The sequence below is a fragment of the Ursus americanus genome, chromosome 1 (assembly GCF_024610735.1).
Source record: "Ursus americanus isolate L20-20 chromosome 1, mUrsAme1.1.p, whole genome shotgun sequence".
NCBI classification, from domain to species: Eukaryota; Metazoa; Chordata; class Mammalia; order Carnivora; family Ursidae; genus Ursus; species Ursus americanus.
The window spans coordinates 48,666,694-48,688,886 of NC_142127.1; the positions used below are offsets into that span (position 1 = coordinate 48,666,694).

General features: G+C 38.6%; 1 protein-coding gene across 2 annotated transcripts in view; it reads left to right on the forward strand.

The window, feature by feature from the left end:
* The window catches only part of MYO3B (myosin IIIB), a 428,494-nt gene extending 408,142 nt beyond the window's left edge, over positions 1 to 20,352 (forward strand). For both annotated transcript variants that reach the window (XM_087861309.1, XM_087861314.1), the window contains 4 exons: positions 11,960 to 12,066; positions 12,441 to 12,487; positions 13,307 to 13,477; positions 18,938 to 20,352. In XM_087861309.1, coding sequence (XP_087717435.1) covers positions 11,960 to 12,066; positions 12,441 to 12,487; positions 13,307 to 13,445 — 293 coding nt within the window. In that variant the 3' untranslated portion in view covers positions 13,446 to 13,477; positions 18,938 to 20,352. The remainder of the gene's footprint in view (positions 1 to 11,959; positions 12,067 to 12,440; positions 12,488 to 13,306; positions 13,478 to 18,937) is intronic.
* Positions 20,353 to 22,193: the final 1,841 nt, after the last annotated feature.

Below are 22,193 nucleotides of genomic sequence, written 5' to 3' on the forward strand. Positions count from 1 at the left end.
ATGAAGTTCTTTTTTTTTCTTTCTTTCTTTCTTTCTTTTTTTTTTTTTTTTTAATCCAGCTTCTACAGCCTCTTTCTTTCCAGATGGTGCATGGAGCCAGGCCTGTCAGAGACCCTTAGTCTCCTGCTGCCTTTTAATGCTGGTCCTTGATTGCTAATGACCCCCAGCTGGACTGGCTCCCCAACCCATTTAACCCCACTCTGCTGGGTCCCCATCTCATGCAGGGTGAGAGGCAGTAAGAGCTGGAAGTGGGAAGGTGCCAAGTCAGCCAGGACCTCCCGCCCTTTCAGAGGTAGTGGCGCGTTTCCCGGCACCATCACGGATGTCCAAGATCACTCCAGTGGAGAGCTCCTGTTAATATGATTTTCTTTATTGTTGGATAAATGCTACCAGGTTTCTGATCGTTAATATTTTATTTGACTATGCCAAGATAACAGAGTCCCTGAAAGAGTGTTTCCTTTAGGGTCCAAGGGTTGATAACTGCTGATATGGATTCCCTAAAATATGTTAGTTTGGAAACTTAAAATTAAATGCACTGGAACTGTCGTTTAGCCTGGTCAGACCTAGTGCTCAGAGCAGCTCGAATGTGTCAGAATACAGAGTCACTGCAAGAAGCCTGAGTAAAAGTGGTAATTAATTTCCTTGTCAAGGCTTAAATCACTGTATAATACACGAGATATCCATTTTCAGATATGCTGATAACAACTGTAAGTATTTGCTTTGCTAAGCTTGGCTTGTTTTTTGTGACATGCTGGAATGTGCTTATAGCTGTACTGGTCAAGTGACTCAGAGAAGTGGGATTTAAACGGAAAAAAAGGTTGATGACATTAATTTGTTGAGAGATCCTGAGTCCTGTGGAGAGACTGAGGTCTCTTCTGACCTCCTCATGACAAGATAACCTCCCATGAAAATAAAGGGAAAGGGAGGGTATGAGAGGCCATCGATCTATATATTGTTCCCATAATGGATTAAGCTCATATCAGATTGTAAGAAAACAAGGCAAAGAAGTTTAGTAGTTCTGTATGACCCAGAAGAACTAGAGTCTAAACTCTTGATGGGAGCATAGAACTGAGACCTCTGTGTCTCACTATTTTTATAAATCTTAAAGGTGTACTCGATAGTTGGAAGGAGTGTATGGAGGAAATTTTTTCCAACATGAGGCACAAAAATAGGAGAATAACCCAAATGTAGTTATTTTCTTTTTATTTCCCCCAGATAGTTCCTATTTTATTGGCTTTTGGAGATTAAAACTGAAAGAACCAGCATAACCTAATTTTTCACCACTAATACTGGATTGATTCCACTTTTGCATCTCATTAGTTTAATGCAAACAAAAATCATACCTGTGATTTCATTTGGTCTATTCTTCACCTTCTTTACAAGTACACACACACACACACACACACACACACATACATACACACTACACAGTTGCCAATCATATGTACATATGATCTCCCCCAAACCAAGTCCATCATACTAATGACTGCTCTCTACATGTAAAAATATTTCAGAATTTGTGAACCTGGGTGGATGTTTGTACAGCTGTACAGTATAACCTGTGCATTGCAGTGTTTGCTCACAGCTAGGAAGGCTGGGTGAAATTTAAAATGTGATCTTTTAGCCCATCAGTAACCAAATGACCGAGAAGGGGGTTTGGACGAGCACCCCTTGCACAGCATTGCTCTTTAAATGAACGAATCGTATTACAATGAAGTTCTGGTATAGTCACTGAGAACTTTCCATCCTGAAGCCTGATTGCATTTTGGTTGGTCTTCTTTAAATTCCAACAAGGTCAATAGGGTCAATAGCATTTATGTCCCTTTTGAAAATAAGTGGCTGGAACTCTGCAATCATAGCATCTTAAAGTTGGAAGGGACCTTAAAGAGCCTCTTGGCTAATGGTCTCTCTTTTCCTGCTTTCACACAACAAACTCTCATCCGGCACATCTCTCACTACACACAGACACTCACACACGGGGAAGGAGCATGACTTCAGGGATAACAGCTTCGAATCTCCAGGCAAGAATATGTGCAATGTGCTGCACCACCACCCTTTGTCGAAAAATCACTCTTATCGGTCCAACCCCTTGTTTCAGAGATAAAACATGGCAGCCGGAAAAGTAAGCAGTACACCTAGGTCACAAAGCAGTAAGTTCCAGAAATTGAACTATGCCCAGGCCTTCTGACCCCAAGTCCAGTGTTGATTTCACTACAGCTGACCTGCCCTTACACAGTAATAGCAAGAACCGGAACCAGGTCCCCAACTTAGAGAGCAAGGCAGAGCTGGGGATGAAGGTCCCAGGATCTCCTGCCACGAATCAAAGACCCCGTCACAATTAGTTTACTAAAACCAGCACTATCTGGTGTCCCATATCCTCAAGCATTTAAAATGTCATTCCAATCTTCAAAGACATTCTTTCGTTCCATTTTTATCTGCTTTTACCCAGGACATTGTTTCCCAGCTCCCAAGTAGTCCACTAGGTGATTTGCATCTCATTAGGATCTCCAGAAATGACATCTCCTAGCCTGCTGCCTGGCATTGTGGGTCTGCTAAGCATCAGATCAGGTCTTAGATTTTTTTTCATGTTGACATTTTTGAAAAAGCTGAATTTATGCTATTTTTCACTGGGCAGAGATTGGGTGGCCATTTTGGCCTTAATTCCTGCCCCCACCCCCAAACAGGGCCAAAGTTAGGGAACAGCCATTGTCACGGACGGTACAGATGAGTCAGTCATGCCCACAGGAAGACACCTGGCTGGAAGCAAAAGTTGCGAGACCTCAGAATAAGCAATTTAAAAACTCCTAAAAGCAGAGAGATGGGACATGATGCAAACATACTGAGTATACTGTGCAAAGTAAAGCAAAAAGAAAGAAACCAACAGCAACCCATTGCTGAATCCGTATAACTGATTCTAAGCTTGTGCCTTTTAAACATTTTTTACTAATTCCAACCCTCCCGACACCCCCAGAGCTTTTGCCCTACATTTATGTTTGATTTAAAAAGAGTTTAGTAGGTCAGAATGGTTTCTCAGCTTTGTCATTCATTCACACCAAAACCTGCCAAAGAGCACTGAGCAACATCATACCTCTGGAAGCCAGAGATAATGTTTCCAAGGTCAGCAAAATTGTTCTCTTGGAATATGGAAAATGATTTTCCCAGTTCCAGGGAAATTAGCATCTGCTTGGAGCTCAAGCCGTCTGATGCGGCTTCCCTCGCACAGTGAATACCTCACAATGCTAGGAGCCCTCCTGGAGCTGCTGCCCCTTCCCCACGATTTCTCCTGCCCAACTGAAACTTCTCTGACCCCCGTGCCAACTTGGTAAGATGGCGGCTAGCTAGTCTGCAAAATCAATGTAAGCTTTTAGGAGAGGTTTAAGTCCTTAGTTTTTCCAAAGCTGGCTACAGGTTAAAATCGTCTGGAAGGGGATTGAGGCCAGGGGCGGGGGCAGGGGGGTGGTGGTACTGTATTTAAAAGCACTAACACCAGAGCCCTACCCCTGACTAACTGAATTAGGACGTCCAGGGGTGAGGCTAAGGCGTATGTACTTTTTATAAGTTCTTCAGAGGATTCTAATATGCAACCAGGATAGAGAACAACTCCCATATAAGTAGAAATAAGATAACCCCTTAGAGCACCTGCTCCGCCTCGGGTGCCAGGTTTTCTCTTTTCATACATTATCTGTCATCTTCACCACAGCCTTAATTGGGTGATCGTCACCACCAAGTTCAGACCTCTAGTAAGTCTAGAGTGCCAGTCTTTCTAAACCTGCTGGCTTGGGGAGTTTTTTTCCCTTCGCAACACTGATATTTCTCAGAGTGTGGGACATGGGCCTCTAGCGGTCTGCAAGTTGATTTTAGATGGTGTAGGTGTGACCTTAAATAACACTGAATTGTGTAAAAGAAAGCTACTCCTTTTTGAATTCTCCATTGAAATTCTTCATATTAAGGTGAAAATCGTAGCTGTATTAATATGTTTTAAATCCGTCTCACACTTAGTCTCTCTTTAACAAACCTTTTAAAGAAGCCCAGAACATTCCGTGGGAAACAATCTAGTTCATGTGTGATAATACTGTTTTGTTTTCATTGTATTTACTTTATGACTTCTATTTATGGCAAATGACACTGGCTTTCCACTTAGCACAGCGGTGAATAAAGATTCACTTTTTAAAAAATGGGTTTAAATAAAATAAGTAGTTGATTTTAAAAATACTACATGAAGAATAGTACAGGTGTCTTGAATATAGCAAACAATGTTTGAGTGGTGGATGATGACAGAAGTTTGAGAAATGCTTTCCTACAACATGCTGATTGATTTTCAAAAGAGGCATCTCCACAGCTGTTAGCCAGTGGGAAGTCTCATCTCTCATCCCATCGCAACAGGCAGGCAAAGCGTGTTCCATCCAGTGTAGGTCCAGGCAGGACCTATGAACGTAGCTGCTGCTTTCAGCTTAAGAGGAATCCTGAAATACAAATGGCTAATAAACGGGGAGGGGGAAAAGACAGACACTCATCCTCTCAAGTAATCAATGAAATGCAGATCAAAACACAAACGATTCAGTTATCAGACTTTTTCTTAAGGATGCTGTCCCATGCTAGCGAGGGCCTTCAGAAATAGATAAATCTCGAGGTCAGGTGGTAGAAGTGTATTTGCTACATACTTTCTGGATGGCAATTGGGATGAATCAAAATGGCAATAAATGATAACTTTTAAAAATATGTGTACTTTTTAGCCAATTATTGAACCTCTAGGAATTTATCTTAAGAAACGAATGTGGATTATTATCAAAGATCAAACTATGATATGTTCCTCAAAGCACTACTTAGAGAAAAACATTGGAAACAACTTTCATGCCGAATACAGGAAATTATATAGGTTAATCATGCATCATCCATTAAGTGAAATACCATATAACCGTTAGAAATTATTCCATTTAGGCCAATCTGGAAGACATGAAACTTGTTCCAGGGTTTACTACTATTTTGGGGATGGGATCACGGGGTGGTAAAAAAGGTGAACTTTTCATTGCTTAATTTATTTGAACATCATGTTCATTTATTACTTTAAAAGTGTGACTCTACGGGCACCTGCCTGGTTCAGTCAGTAGAGCATGCAACTCTTGATCTCGGGGTTGTAAGTTTGAGCCCCATGTTGCATGTAAAATTACTTAAAAAATCAAATCTTAAAAAAAAATGTAACTCTCAAAGAAATATACTATTTTTCAAGTACGTTAGTATCATGGTAAATATGACTTTATTGGTTAGTAGGGGGGGAAAACAGTAACAAGTAAGTGACTAAATTTTTTGTTGGTAAGAAAAGTTAATGCAGGGGCACCTGAGTGGCTCAGTCGGTTAAGCAGCTGCCTTTGGCTCAGGTCAAGATCTCAGGGTCCTGCGATCAAGCCCTTGGACTCCCTGCTCAGTGAGGAGTCTGCTTCTCTCTCTCCCTCTGCCCATCCACCTGCTCTTTTGTGCTCTCTCTCCCTCTCCCAAATAAATAAATAAAATCTTTTTAGAAAAAAAGAAAAAAGAAGAAGAAAAGTGAATGTATAGTCCTAGAAAAATCTTGAAAGAATATTAAGAAAAAAAAATACTGATCAACTTTGTTTTTAAGAGGCTGACTTCATCTCCCTCCTTGGTAGACTAGTTTCCCCAGAGGTATCCCAGGATAGGAAAGGCCCTTTTCTTATTGGAAGCCTTGGCAATAATATCTTGACAGAACCAAAGAGTGGGCCTTTGAAACAGATCTTAACAAGAATAGTGAATGGTCACTGTGCATTCATTCATTATTTGTTGTGTGTGTGCCAAGCCCTGAGCTATAAAATAGTTTTAGGGGAAGTTATTACCACTTCCCTAACTAGTAAGGAGAAAATTCCACGTAGACAATTTATAACTCCACCGTCTTCCACAGGCACTAATTTAACTCAGGGATGTTTTCTTTGTAGCAATTTTGCAATTTTGAAGAAGATTGTTCATGACATAACATGGCAACTGGGAAAGTTTGTAGCTTTCCTTTCATCTTAGAAAGGAAGATCTGAATTACATGCACCCCAGGAGAAAACCTCTCTTTCTGGTTGTGTGTGTGTTTTACAAAAGCCCACTGAATTCCTTAGTCCCTCCTGAAGTTAGACAGGGCGAGGTGAAAACTTATAAGAATGTCTCAGTAAAAGAACAAGCATCATAGTAGAGGCCATGGCCTAGGCTTTGAGATTTTGAATCAAAAGACCTGAGTTCTAGCCCTGGTTCTGAAGGGAGACCAGCAGAGGGGCTCATGCTCCCTGAGCCCATATACAGATATAAAGGGAAGGGGCCAAACCACAGAGATTTATCATCCTCCATGCCATGACTTCAGTTTGAAAATCTGAACTCCCAGGGCATAATATCTTCCCTCCTATTCCCTGTCAAGATTCTGAGCATCCCCCAAATAGCTTGTGCCCCAGGGTATATCAGGAGCAAGTGGTTTACAACACAATGAGAAGATTCTCCTATAGCCAGCATTTTTAAGGTAGTGCAGATTATTGCAGACGCTGCCACTGTGGTTCTTATTGGTAAGGAAAGATTGAATATGGTCTAGTAGAGTGGCTCTCAACCCTGGCTGTACATTAGAACCATCCAAGGAGATTTTTTTTTTTAATATCAATACGTAGGTCCTGATCTGGGCACCAGTATTTCTAAAACTGAACAGCTGCTGTAATGTTAAGAAAATGACCCTCAGGACATATGGAAACCTGAATTCTCAGTTGTACTTTGCCTGTAACTTGCTGTGTGATCTCTTAATCTCCTATGCCTCTGTTATCTCTTTGCGGTTAGTCGTCCTACCCAAAATGAAATGAAATGAAATGAAGAAAAGGCTACTTTGTAAAGCAAGATTTGATACATAAAAATGAAATGGTAAGTGGAAGAGACATAGAGCCAGAAAAGACAAGTCATCTCCTTGGAAGCTAGTTCATTAAGTGTCCAGTGGAGTATCACGCAGCATGGTCAACCATCACTGAGGAGAAAGATTATCCAGCTGACAGCTAGGCTACTGTCACCCCCATCTGCCCTGAGAACTTTGGTTGTAGAAATGATGTACCTCCCTTTACACACAGAATTGACAGAGCTCTGTAAGTTAATTGCATAACTCTAATTCTGTTTTGTGCCCCAGGGATATATCTAGTAACCCCATATGGGATTTGCCACCTGTAAATCTAGAACATGGAACACTGTTTGCTTCAAGGGGATGTTTTACTTGGCAAGTGACCCTGGGAATGCCTCATCCACAAAATGGCAATCAGATCAGCAGTCTTACCACTCCGAACATATTCCTGCCTGCTGAGGACCCACAGGGAGGGTGCATAGGACTATGTTCTCTCAGTGTGCTCTCTCCCTTTCCTTCCAGGAGCCCTGCCCACTGCCTGTCCATTCCTCAGGGGCCCAGAATCCATACTGCCCCACTTAGCAGGGGAATATTTGGGCTATATGTCCCACCCTGCCCTCCCTTGTAGTTGTCCTTTCCTCATAATGATCCTGCTAGGAAATGGATCAAAATGGCACATCGGTGATGGATGATAAAAAGTGAAACCCCAGGTGTTAGTGGACAGTCTGGAGGAAGAGCATTTGTAGCCAAAATAGCTGTAACTCAGCAACTCAATGAGAGTGAGGAAATAGTTTCCTTCTTCATCTCTGAGACCCTAGGAGGAAACAAAAGGCCTTGTTTGTGACTTGAAATGTTGCTTGAATTAGGGTTGCCCAATTTAACAATAACAAAAAAATACAGAACACCCAGCTAGATTTGAATTTCAAATGAACAACTGATCACTTTTTAATACAAGTATGTCCTTTATTAGATTAAAAAAAGTATTGGCTGTTTATCTGAAATTCAAATTTAATTGGGTGTTCTGTATTTGATCTGGCAAGTCTAGCATGGATATACCTGCATGCTCAATAAACAGAACTGAAATGTGAAATTTCCAAACCAGTTGTTTGAAGTTATGTAACGAAGCCAGCAACTGAATTCAGCTGTTTGTCTCCCACCAAGGGCTTAGCCAGTTGTGCAACCACACAGTGTGATGATTTGGGATTAGGGAGCAAGAAGTATGCCTGTTCCAGTGCTCCTGCCTGAGATGCCATTTACATGTCTTCCATTTTGCACAGATTCATCTCCATTTTATTTTAAGGTTCTGGGACAAAACATGAAATCAAGGCAAAGGGGAAAAGAAGGTGCTGGGATTCTTGAAAGGGAAAAAAACCTATGTTAAATGGTATCCATGACATAATATACTTTCAAAAAGCATTATGAGGAGGTAGCCCCCAGAGGATTACAAACGGGAGCGTTGGCTTGGCTTACAAACGTGTATGTGAACTAGAAATAGGCAACTTTCAGAATACGAACATCATTGTCTTCAAATGACTCACATACTAATGTTTATCTTCAAACTTAAACTGCCCATTTTGTCTACATAAACTAGTCAAACAAAGTAGGTAAATTGCCAGATAACCCTATTGTTTTGTATCCCTTAGAGGCAAACTATTGGCTCAGAAGCCAAAAGATGGGAGTTCCAGCTTCCACTCTGCCACTTCGAGATTTAGCTGAGCAATGCTTTCTTCGTCTACTGAAAGAAAGAATAAGTTTTGTCCTACATGCCTCATTGATTTCTTTTAATTTTTAAAGGAAAAAAAATTCATGATAAACTTCTCAATGTGCACACCTATTCAGATTTAGTCAATGTGCTGTGTGCTGTTTTGTCTTTTCCTTCTTTTTCTGAACTTTGAATTTTCACCTATCAACAGCATACCTTAAATTTATCTTTGTTGGTGCCTTCGTGGGATGGTATCATGTTCATATCTCAGAGTTAACTTCTCCCCAATTATTAAATATTTGTTACGTTCCTAGCTTTTTTCCACTACAAAAATGTTATCATAATCCATCTTCATATCAATTTTCTTTCCTTCTGGTTTTCTTCATTGGGACATGTTTCTTGGAACAAGTTGCTTAGCTTTCGTTATTTATCATCAAGTTGCACTCCCGGAGAGGTGGAACCTATGGACTCATCTGTGTATGTGGGGCCACTCCCACATTGTGTTTTGATCTTCAATTTACCCTAATTAATAGAAAAGCAGTAGTAGTTGTTTTAGTTGAAGCTCTTTGTCAGGATGGCTAAACATTTTTCAATATCTCATTTCATTAATTGTATTTCAACATGTATGAATGTGTCTCCATCTTTCCCTTGCCTCGGCCTTTCCACATTATGGACGGTAGACTTTTCTGTGTATGTATTTTTTAATTTGTTTTTATCTCTCTGTTGCATTTCCTTTCATCTTACTTTTGTTACTATCCATCATATAGATTATTTTACTTTATTGTTTATAATTGAGCCCATCCTTGTCATTCATACCTTCTTCCATAGTTAGGATAATCTATTTCATTCCCCTTTAAGGTTTTTATAGGAATATTTAAAATGTTTAACCAAATAACACATCTGGAATTTATTGTGGCCTATGAGAATCAAAAAGCATATTGAGAAAAGTAAACAATTTATAGAATTTTTTAAAACTAACTTGAGTTCAGCAACACTAACTTATGACAAGTTACTTAACCTCTTAAGACCCTGCACCCTCCACTAAACTGAAAACAGAGACCTTGTGTTATTTTTCTTTGTTTTCCCCCACAATATCCAGCAATAAATTTTATAAGGATAAATTTTATAAGCTCTATATTCAAGTCGTACTTTTTGCATATTACTATCAAATTGTTCCAGCAGCATTTATTAAATAATGATTCATTTCCCAAATATTTATTTGGTTGCTTATTATTAATCACATATCAGTGATACTCAGATTTGTTCCAATGGCAAAGCACTTGGAAGTTATGGCATTCTGCAAAGCATCATGAAACATGGAGATTTTTAAGCTAAAATAATGAAAATTAAAACTTGATGCTAAATCGGACACCAACTTACACTAGATTCTAGTATAGTATAGACACCATCAGACGCCAACAATTGTTTTGTTGTGTTTTTAATTTGTGGGAGAAATGTTAAAATTGAAAAAATCCTACCCAATAACTTAATTCCTTCTAAGAATCAGGAAAAGAGCACCCACCCATGAAACAGCAAGTTCATCGAGAGCAAAAGTTGAAAACCACATCTTATATTAAGCATACCCAGTTGAGAACATAAATAAAAGCTTCTGATCAAATGTAAACACTACATGAAGTCCAGCTGAACTGGGCTGAACTCCATCTGAACTCAGAAACTATTTAAGATCAGCCTTTTGAGTTTCCAACATTGGAATTCCCGTAATATTAGGAAGTCTGAGGGAGAATAGATGTCAGATCTCCAGTGTGTGTTCACACCAGCAACCTCAACTCCAGGTACTTCTGTTCATTAATCTATAAATCAGAGGAGATTATACAAAGTACCTTGTGTGCTACCATATCACAGCATAGGGACTTCACAAAGCAAGCAGGAGGTAGGTATGTTGGAACTATCAGAAAGAACCCATTTCCATTCTGGATTTCTCGTACTCTGAGGACAATGCCAGCAAGAGAGCTGGAGTCCTGCCCCTTTGCACAGACTTCCTGAAGATGTGGACAGGGATATCTTTAAAAGCTACTGGAGCCCTCTAAAGCAACGTCATCGTGCTATGCTAATTAATATGTTTTCACAGAGCTTACTTTTACTTAGACCTTAGCTTACAAAAAAAATTTCTTCTTAAGAAAGACGATATGCTGTAGTTTTAAAAAGAACACGTCTAGAACAGGAGGTAGGAGTCTAGGGTTGAGTCCTCATTCTGCCACTTCATCTGGAATAAGTCCTTCAACATTTGTGGGCCTCAGTTTTCTTTTCCAAAAAAAAAAGGGGGTATTTAGAATAAATGATTCCTAATGGTTTATGGTTCTAATAGTCTTGTTCAACATAGATATGTTCTAGTTCAAGAAAAGTGAAGATGCAAATCTTCATACTTAGGAAACTGATAATCTGTTATTCATAATAGTCCTTGCTGAGTCATTCTTCACTTAGAAAATTCCCCCAGAATTTCCCTAACTAGTGGGAACCTCTAGTGAAGTAAATCTCTGATTCCAAGCACAAATCTCCAGCTCTGTTTTATGAATATGATATACACTTGGTAGAGGAAAGTGATATCTCTTCTCTGGACTGTGTGACATTCATGAACAATATTCTGTGGCAGTTCTGGGGTGTGTGTGTGTATGTTGGCAAGAATTTAGAACTGCTAAGTCCTGATTCAGATATAGTGCCAAAAGGACAGCAGATTCCACGAAAATCATCTGCTTGGAAGGGGAATAAATCATGACTTCATTGGACACGTAGTTTCTTAATCTCCAGTTCACTCTTGGTCCAGGGTTCTGAAATCAAGGCTAACACGGAGAGGCTGCTCTGTGAAATCACACAATTATCTCTTCCCCTTCTCCTTTACACTATCTCCAGAGATTGCATGGATCAATGGTACTGTTCAAAGCATTTCAGTAAACACTAGTTCAAGCCATTTTCCCTCCGAAATGTATCCCACCAAAAGGTTTGCTTCTCATCTATCGAAGAATGTGTGTGCTCCAGATGTCTTTGAACCCTCACTGTAGGATGTGGTGCAAACTATCCCAGATTGCCTTCACTGTCCTGAGTTATCCCACTAAGATAGTACTCTGTACTCTACAAAGGCTGACCACCAACTGCTACTCCACCAGCATGGACGAACCAGTTTGTTTTCTGTCACTCTCGACTGCTGATTTGGACAAGAGCGATGAAGGCAAAGTTATAGTGGCCCTTGTTTACACTTAGCAATTCCGATGTGTTTATATGTGTTTTAGGATGACATTTCTGCCAATATTAGCAGAGCTCCAACATACCCATTAAAATGGGACCCAGTTTCCACTAAGTGCATTTATGTGAAGAGCAATTTTTTACCTGATTTTCCCAACACCTCGGATGGTTTACAGTAAACTTTTGCTGTCTCGTTGCAGTTTCAGAAAATGGTCTTACACAGAAGCAGCGAACACCTCGCCGAAGATGTCAGCAGCCCAAAATGTTGAGTAGCCCTGAGGACACCATGTACTATAACCAGTTAAATGTGAGTTCAAAGTGGCCATAAAGCTGTTTCACTGGCTTTGTTTCCAGTTAATAATTCTGTTATTAATACCTGTTCCAGCCCCTCCAGCCCCACCCCCACTCTCTTATGCTCTCTTCTTGAACATGTGCTTAGGCTCTTTATCTGTTGCTTTCATGTCAGGATGTCTGCCTTCACGGTGAATAATTGATGTGGTTTATCAAAGACGAGCAAGATGCATGCTTCATCAGGCTCACTTGAGCCCTTTGATCAAAAAAATTATGCTGTGACTTCTGATATTATCAGCATCTGCTTGCATTCAACACAAAATCACTTTGAATTAAAAATTAACGACTTGCTGCTTTGCTTTGACTGTGTGTTCTTGGCCCTCTCCACAGGGAACTCTAGAATATCAAGGGAGCAAGAGGAAGCCAAGAAAACTTGGGTAAATATCTGTCTTCTTAGTTCTAAGCAACTGTAAACAGAAGGGGTCCTTTGTGATATTACAGAAAATGCAAAACTTTCGAGAAAAGCTTCTAAAAATATTCAAATGGGGATATCACCACTATTATTGACATTGGAAACTACTTTTCACAGTAGCAGCTATATAAAACTTGAATCGATTCTGTCCGAAAAGGCTGAAATTGCCACCTAAAGGCAAATGTTGTTTTTCACAATTATCCCAGGAAATTGTGGTTTCCCTCATAATTGCAGACGTAGCAAATTGTATAAAACTCTCCCACAAGTAAGAGCATTCCACGCAGTGCAAATAGGCCGCTTCCCACATCACCCTACCCCTGGCCTTAAAGGTACACAAAGGAGAATCTCCCCCAGTGGTTAGACAGGATGCTAGGGAGTTTGTGGCTCATTTAATTGTTAGTATCCCATTTGAGAATATAGTGACATAGGTAGCTGGTACTAGTTTGAGAACTGGAGGAGGACAGGAGGGGAACTTTCTCATCTAGAGGGAGCCAAACAGGGACAGACAAGTCAGTTCAGGCAGACAAGTTGTAATATGATCACAACTTCCAGACACCACTAAATTGGGCCCATTACCAGCCTGTGACCCTGAGGTGAAAGGCTTTGTGGATCAGACCTCAGTGCCTGTGTTCTGGGAGACCCTGAACTACCTACCCTAAGGTGTCCTTCCCTGCCATTGAGGGGACCCAACCCTGTTCTCAGTACTCACACAACTTTAGCTGCTCCAGTGATGACTGCAGCCTTTGTCCTCTTTTTCTGCTGAAAACTCTTTTCTTTGTTGCAGCCAAATCAAAGTGCTTGATGGGGAAGATGAATATTACAAATCTTTGTCACCTGTGGACTCTATTCCTGAGGACGACAACCCATCCTGCCCTTTCTTTTCTTCCTCATCCTCAAAAGGAGCATCTTTTGCTCAGCACTGAGGTGTACTTCCTGCCCCCCAAGTCTGTTGAGGGTAAGAACAATCATGGTAATTGACTGTCATTTAGTAAGAAAGCACTGCGATGGGGCTTCTTCGGACACATGGTCTAGGTCTGAGCCTTACTGAATAATTTTCAGATTCCTAACCATTTTCTCATATCTCCATTGCCCTCCCCACATCTGCAGTGCAGCCTGAGCTGGGCAATTTTTCCTTTTCTCATCTCATGGGTACCTGTGGGACGCTGAACACACCTCCACTACAGCAATCAGCATCATTCATGTCCTCAGCGTCTCAAGGGTAACCGATAGTCTCGCCATAAGCCCATCATGAATGCTGATGATACTTATTTTTCCTGCCACATCAGTGCATGCAATATCTGCCCTGTGAAAATCCAAGCCTCCCTTTCCACCTCACTTCTCTCCCACATTCCCCTCCTCCTCTGAGAGACCCTTCAGGCCTTTCTCCAGGGTCAGAATTCCACTCCCAGGTGTCCCCATGCTAAGGAAGTGCACTACTCAAGGTCTCCTAGGTCAGGATAATTTTTTGTGTTTACGGGGGAGGCCTAAATCTTTCTATAAGGCAGATGAACCCCTCTCTTGCTAGTTATTATGCTGATAACACCTTTGCCTCTTTATTCCCATCACCTTAGCAGTAAAAACAAAGGCGTTCGAGGGAAAGAAAATTTGGACCTGTCATAGTCTATGTCACATGATTTAGTAAATTCCCATTCTCTGGTCAGTGATGTCCACTAGGCTGTGAGTGGTTATAGGGAAAGGATCTTGTCTTGTGCCTATCTTTGTGGGCACAGAGCCTAGGGCAGTGCCTGACAGAGTGGACATTCAGTAAATGCCCTTAAGTGAATGGAGGGACTTCCCTTAGTTACACTAACATACGTGACAGGGAAGTGTCTTTCAATTCTGTGTTCTGCATGATTAATCACTTTTCTTACACCATAAGCTCTGATTTTTCACTCCAGATTGGGCTAGTCCTATCATAATAATGTTATACCATACATTATAATACTCAATATGATTCAATACAACAAACATCTTTTGAGCAACTACTCTATGCAAAACAATGTGCGAGATTGCTGTGTGATGTTAAAAAAAAAAAAAAAAACCCTACAAGAACTTTTCTCTAGAACAGATGTTCTCAGCATTTTTTTTTTTTTACTTCAAAATACTTGGCAGGTTTACATGTGGGAGTACCCAGATTTTGAGAAATATTAACTGGAAGAAATAGAAAAAATTGTTATCAGAGGTATAGAGGGGAGAATTTTAATATATATTTTACAAAGATAAAATAATGAAACGAGGCATTTAAAGATCTCAGAAATTGTATTTTTAAAGAAAAAGAAATAGGAAAAGCCAATTATTCAATAGTTAAACTTTACAAAAAGTAAAAAATGAACCTTGATTTTTTTCTCATATATTCATCCCAAAGGTAATGTTTATTAGAGTATGCAAGTACAGCAGAAGAAACATAAATGAACTTTATTGTTTAAAAAACATCTAGTAGATATAGCTTTTTAACATTGTTTTAATGTAAGTATTTTTGTTGGCGTATAGCATAGGTGTACAATACAGTGCTTCAGCAGTTCTGTGCATACGACATACTTGCCTGTATTCCCTGGGCTTCACTTTTCATCTCTGTGATGTCGTAGTTGAAACTGGAAGTCTGGGCCGCCTGGGTGGCTCAGTCAGTTAAGCATCTGACTCTTGATTTTGGCTCAAATTATGATCTCAGGGTTGTGAGACTGAGCCCCGCATTGGGCTCCATGCTGGGCATGGAACCTGCTTAAGATTCTCTTTCTCCCTCTGCCTCTGCCCTTCTCCCCACTCCATCAACCAATCAGTCAATCAGTCTAGGAGTTTATTATCTCTTAATCCCCTTCACCTATTTCACCCATCCTCCCATCCTCCTCCCCTCTGGCAACTACAAGTTTTTTGCCTATATTTATGAGTCTGTTTCTGGTTTTTGTTTGTGTGTTTGTTTGTTCATTTGTTCATCTGTTTTGTTTTTTAGATTCCACATGTAAGTGAAATCATACAATATCTGTCTTTCTCTGACTTATTTCACATAGCATAATACCCCTCTAGGTCCATCCATGTTGTCACAAATGGCAAGATCTCATTCTTTTTTATGGGTGAGTGATATTCTATTACACACACACACACACACACACACACACACACACACACACACACTACTACTACTACTTTATCCATTCATCTATCAATGGATGGTTAGGTTGCTTCCATATCTCAGCTATTATAAATAATGCTGCAATAAGCATAGGGTTGCATAGATCTTTTTGAATTAGTGTTTTCATTTCTTTGGGTAAATACCCAGTAGTGGAATTACTGGATCATAGGGTATTTCTATTTTTAATTTTTTGAGGAATCGCCCTACTTTTTTCCACAGTGTTTGCACCAGTTTGTATTCTCAGCAACAGTGCATGAGGCTTCCCTTTGCTCCACATCCTTGCCAACTCTTGCTACTTCTTATCACACCATTCTGACTGGTGTGAGGTAATATGTCTTGTTCTGGAAGTTTTACTTTTATCAGTGACTTGTCTACTTTCGATTTGCCAATATTAGCTGATTTTCAAACTGTTGAGTAAAAATATTCCCAACTTTCCATTTGTCTGTGTACAATATAATAGGTATCTGCCTTGTTTCTAATTAAAGATTTCCATAAATAAGTTAAAAGGAAACAGAAATAATTATAAAATTATAATTTAGAAGCTCTGCAATAATTAGTCATTGCCACCACTATAACTCCTAACAGTGCTTTAGAAATGGGGTTCACTATCAGCTACACCATCTACAGATTGTAGATGTTATTCTTAGACGAGTCATAATGCCACAAACTCAAGAAGCAATTCTTAAATCAAGTATATGAGAATGATACAACTTGGAATCTCATAAATGTCCTTTTAGATATATCAAAGTAATATGCACATGGCAAAAACAAGACAAAAATCAGAGTCCAGAGGGTTTATAATGGAAATCAATCTTCTTCTTCCTGTTCCTACCTTAGTCCCTCCCCCCTGAAGCAACCATTTTTTATTATTTCTAATTCTAATTCTTTTAATGGTTTCCATTATGTCTGTGAATAATTTACTTCCATCTTCTTGGTTTATCATTTTCAATAATATTTACTCTCCCCCTCTATGAAAGATGTGCATTTATTTCAATTCTATCTCCCCTCTCTTACTTCTTCCAGTGCTTACAGTTTGATGTTTAAATTTTTGTTGGTTACCTTTTAAACTTTAAATTATATAATTAAACACCTATTTTTGTGTGTCGTTGACTTTAGATAGTATCTCTGGGAGAATACCAGACATGAAGAAAACCAACAAGCTGAAAGATACTGTCAGGACAAAATAACTGACCCTGGACAAAATAGAAATCATTCTGGGAATAGAACAGTTTTTAAAAGCTTCACAGCAAACCATTGGTGTTCATGTTGTGAGCTGCTGGTTTTTCTTCCACTTTGGTTCATCTGCAGATATGCCTCCACCCACTTTAACTTATTTTTTTATTTTTCAATGTCATGCAAATACAGAAAGGGGAACAAACCAGAAGACTCAACTCAATAAGTTATCAGAAAGTGAATATCTATGTAACTGCCCCTACAGTCAAGTTATCTATGTAACCATTTCTACGGGCTGATATGTTATTAGAAAGTGAGTATCTATATAAACCACCTGTGGGTCTAGTGGAACGTCGTCAGCATGCCAGAAGTCTCCCTCTTGTCCATTCCCAATCACTCACCTCTCCAAAGACAAGCACTCTCATGACTCTTGTAGTAAATACTTCCTTGGTTTTCTTTAAAATTTTACCACTTAAACACATCCCTAAACACCATAGTTAAATTTTGCCTCTTATATTAGGTTCTGGGCACTTTATATAAATGGAATCATGTAGTATGTAATCTTTTGGGTTTTGTTTCTTTTATTCGGTGTTATATTTGTGAGATTCATCTATGTTGTAGAATGTAAATGTGCTCATTCATTTTCAAAACTATGTAGCATTCCAGTAAATGATTATGGCATAATTGACTTAGCCATTCTGCTTTTGATAGACAAATATGAATTCTTTCCAATTTGGGGCTATTCTGGACATTGCTGCTATGAACATGGCGTCTACTTGCATGCATATCTTTTGGCTGTGTACCTAGGATTACGATGGCAGAGTTCTAAGGCACCCATATCTGCACTTCAGTAAATAATACCAAACTGTTTTCCTAAGTGATTTTACCAATTTACAGTCACACGTGTGACATAAAAGAGCTTCCATTGTTCTGTATTCTTCCCAATTCTTGCTATTATTGGTCTTCTTCATATGGGCACTCTGATAGGTATATATTAGAATCTCACTGTTGATTTTTAGCTTACGTATCTGATTAATAATGATATTGAGTACATTTTCATACTTTAGTGGCCATTTTAGATAACTTCTTTTTGATATGCCCATTTTTATTTGGGTTAACTGTATTTTTTCTTTTAATTTGAAGAAATGTATTATATATTGTTAGTTACATGTGTTGCAGATATTTTCTCTACTAGATGGTTTGTCCTTTCATTCCCAAAAGTTATCTTTTGATTAAAAAATGTTTGTAATGTTAACATAATACAACTTATTGGTCTTTTTCTGTTTGATTAGTACTTTTTTATAGCCTATTAAGAAATCATGTCTAGCCCTAAGGGCATAAAGGTATTTACCTTTAGGAGGCATTATTGTCTTGACTTTCACACTTAGATCTTCAACCCACCCAGAATCAATTTGTGAATGCTCTGTGGTAAGGGCCAATTTTCATGTTTTCTAATAATGAATATTCAGCTGTCAAAGGCCCATTTAATGAAAAAGCCATCTCTTTTCTACTGCTCTAAAATACTACCATTTACATAAATCAAGTAATCATGGATCTGTTCCCAGATTCCTATTCTGTTCTGTTGATCTGTTATCCTTGCCGTGAATCCTATACCTTTATAATAGGCTTTGGTATAGGACAGAGCAAGTCTTCTAACATGGTTTTTCTTTTCCAAGAGACCCTTGATTAGACCCAACTTACAAAAAAAAAAAAAATAAGTAAAATAACCTATTAGTATTTCTTTGGAATTATCTTGAGTCTGTAAGTCAATTCGGAAGGAATTGTCATGTCCACAATATTGAATTTTCCAAACTATAAGCATGGTATATCCTTCTATTTATTTATTCCTTCTCTTCCCTTAATGATTAATAATTTTATCTGAGGAATCTTACACATAGTTTGTTAATTTTATCCCTATGTACCATATATAATTTTATAGTATTTAGAAGTGGTTTTTAAATTTTTTAACTGTTGCCTATTCTAGATTAAACGTTTATGTCCCCCCCAAATTCATAAGCTTAAATCTAATTCCCAATGTGATGCTATTTGTTGGTGGGGTCTTTGGGAGGTGATTGAGTCATGAGAGTAGAGCCCTCATGAATTACCCTTTTAAAGGGACCCCAGAGACCTGGCTTGCCTCCACCACATGAGGACACAGTGAAAAGATGGCTATCTATGGACCAGCATGCAGATGCTCACAAGACACCAAATCTACTGGGCACCTTGATCTTGGACTTCCCAGACCTTCAGAACTGTGAGAGATAAATTTCTGTTGTTTAAGCCACTCAGTCTGTAGTATTCTCTTATGGCAGCCCAAACAGACTAAGACATTGCCATTATTTGAAAGTGCAATTGATAGGGGCGCCTGGGTGGCACAGTCGTTAAGCGTCTGCCCCCCCCCCCCCCCGCCGTGATCCTGGCGTTCTGGGATCCAGCCCCACATCAGGCTCCTCCACTAGGAGCCTGCTTCTTCCTCTTCCACTCCCCCTGCTTGTGTTCCCTCTCTTGCTGGCTGTCTCTGTCAAATGAATAAATAAAATCTTTAAAAAAAAAAGTGCAATTGATATTTTGTATTTGAGGTCTATCAACTTTGCTAAGTCATTAATTCCAATAATGTATCTAGATATTTTTGGATTTTCTGCATACACTATGTTACCATCTGCAAATAACTATAGACATTTTCTTCCTTTTTCATACTTCATACTTCCTTTTATACTTTTTTTTTTGACCTACTGTTTTGCTGCATTATAAACCACCCCAAATTATTTCTTACAAGTCTGTGGTTGGCTGAATACTTCTGCTGATTTGAACTAGTCTTGCCAGGACTCATTTGTGCATCTGCAGTTAGCTGCAGGTCAGCTAAGCACCTTTGCTGATGTTGGCTGGGTTTCTCACATATCTAGGGCCACAGCAAGGACAGCTGGGCCAACTTAGTTCTCTTCAACATGATCTCATCCTCCAATTTGTTATTATCTCCAGTGGCAGTGCCAGAGTCACTGAAAAAGAGAGGGAGAAGGGAGGAGAGGGAAAGAGAGAAAGAGGTCTCTTGAGGCTCAGAACTGGCACATTGTCAATTTAGCCATATTCTTTTAACCAAAGCAAAATACAAGGCCAGCTCAGATTCAAGAAGGGCTTCAGAGTCCCATTACATTGCAAAGGGTGTGAATACAAGAAAAAGTAGAGAATTGGAGTAATTTTTTTTTTTTAATCAAAATACCACACTGACCTGGCTAAGATTTTCAGTGCAAGGTTGGTTAGGAGGGCTAATAGTAAATACTCTTGTCTTTTTTGCAATCTCAAAGAGGGAAAGCTTTCAGTGTTTTATCATTAATTATAGTATTTGCTGTTCCTTTCTATTCTCAAGGTTTTCCCCCTTATAAGTGGGTGTTCGGTTTTATCACATGCTTATCTTTTTATGTATTTAAATAATTCTATGATTTTACTCCTTTATTTTGGTAATGTCCTGAGTTACGCTGGTTTTCTAATATGAAAGCAGCCTTGTATCTTTGCAATACATACAGCTTTATCATGTCGTATTATCCTTTTACATTTTGTTGCATTTGATTTGTTAATTTAAAAAAATTTATATCTGTGCAGATCATGAAATTAACATGTAAATTCTTTTTTTTTTTTTTTTAAGATTTCATTTATTCATTCGACAGAGAGAGACAGCCAGTGAGAGAGGGAACACAAGCAGGGGTAGTGGGAGAGGAAGAAGCAGGCTCCTAGCGGAGGAGCCTGATGTGGGACTGGATCCCAGAATGCTGGGATCATGCCCTGAGCCAAAGGCAGCCCAAACGACTTCGCCACCCAGGCGCCTCAATTAACATGTAAATTCTTAATTCACATAATATCCCTACTTGCTTTTCTCTGGAAGATTTTGTGTAAGAATGACGTTAGTTCTTTCTTAAAATTGTTTTAATTCACTAGAGGAGCTATCTGTGCCTGCAGTTTTTTATGAGGGAAAGTTTTAATTATAGATTAATCTCTTTAATAACTTATGGCTACTCATATTTTCCATTTCTTCCTGTGTCACTTTTGTTTGGTTTTAGTTTTCTAGAAATTTGTCTGTGTTTTCTACATTGTCAAATTTGGTTAGAATTATTCAAAATATTTCTATAGATATTTTTAATATTGTAATCTATAGTCAGATTCCCTTTTTCCTTTTGCGATGGTGATAACTTGTGTTTTCTTTTTCCTTAACTATTCTTGCCAGGTCTGCCAATTTTATTGGTGTTTTAATGGAAACAATTTTTGATTTTGTTCATTTTTTGTCATTACCCATTTGTTTCCTACTTTACTAACATTTGCTCTTAGGCTTATTATGTTTCTGCTTTGATAAAAATGACTTATTTTTTCTGATTTCTTGGTATTTTTAAGCCTTCTTTTCTAATATATTTATTTAAGCTATAACTTTCCCTATAAGTATGGAATTAACAGCAAATGGAAGTGTTTTATTATCATTCAGTTATGATTTCTTTTTTTAACTCATAAGATTTTCAGAGTTTATTAATTTCTAAAGATATAAGAATTTTCTCCTATGTTTTTCTTGTTGAGTTCTAGCTTAAGTTTTCTTATGGCCAGAGAACAAATTCAGTATTATTACAAGACTTTGATATTTATTGAGACTTTATGATTCAGCATATGATTTTTTTGGTAAAACTTTCATAAATATTCCACATATACTTAGAAATAAGGTGTATTCTGCAGTCTTCTATATATGCACAATAGGTCCAGTTTGTTAACTGTCATCTTTTCCATGATCACTGATTTTTTTTTTTTTTTACTGCTTTTTCTATCAGTTAAGAGACGTATGTTAAAATATCCTACTATGATTATGAATTTGTCTCCTTTTAGTTTTGGCAATTTTTTTCTCTGTATATTTTAAGCCTATATTATTAGGTACATATACACACTTTTATCTTTTTTTTTTTTTTTTTTTTGGCTACCCGAGAAATTACAATATGCATCCTTGACTTAACCAATATCTAATATTACTTAGTACTTTTACCCTCTTCTTGGACAATTCAAGAATTTAAGGACCTTGAAACACTAACAATATCTCTGTCTATGTTATATACTCTTCCTTTATTATATTGCCCCTATTGTAGTATTTTTTTTTTTTAAGTAGGCTCTACACCCAACATGGGGCTCCCAACCCCAAAATCAAGAGTCACATGCTCTACCAACTGAGCTGTCCAGGTGCCCCTGTTGTGGTGTGTTTTAATTTCATATATATTTTAACTCCCAAAAGATATAATTATTGTTTTCATTGCTCTTCATTTCTTCCCACATCTCAGACCTTTATTCTGAGATCCATTTCTTTCTGCCTGAAGAGCACCATTAGTGTTTCCCTTACTGTGAGTTTGCT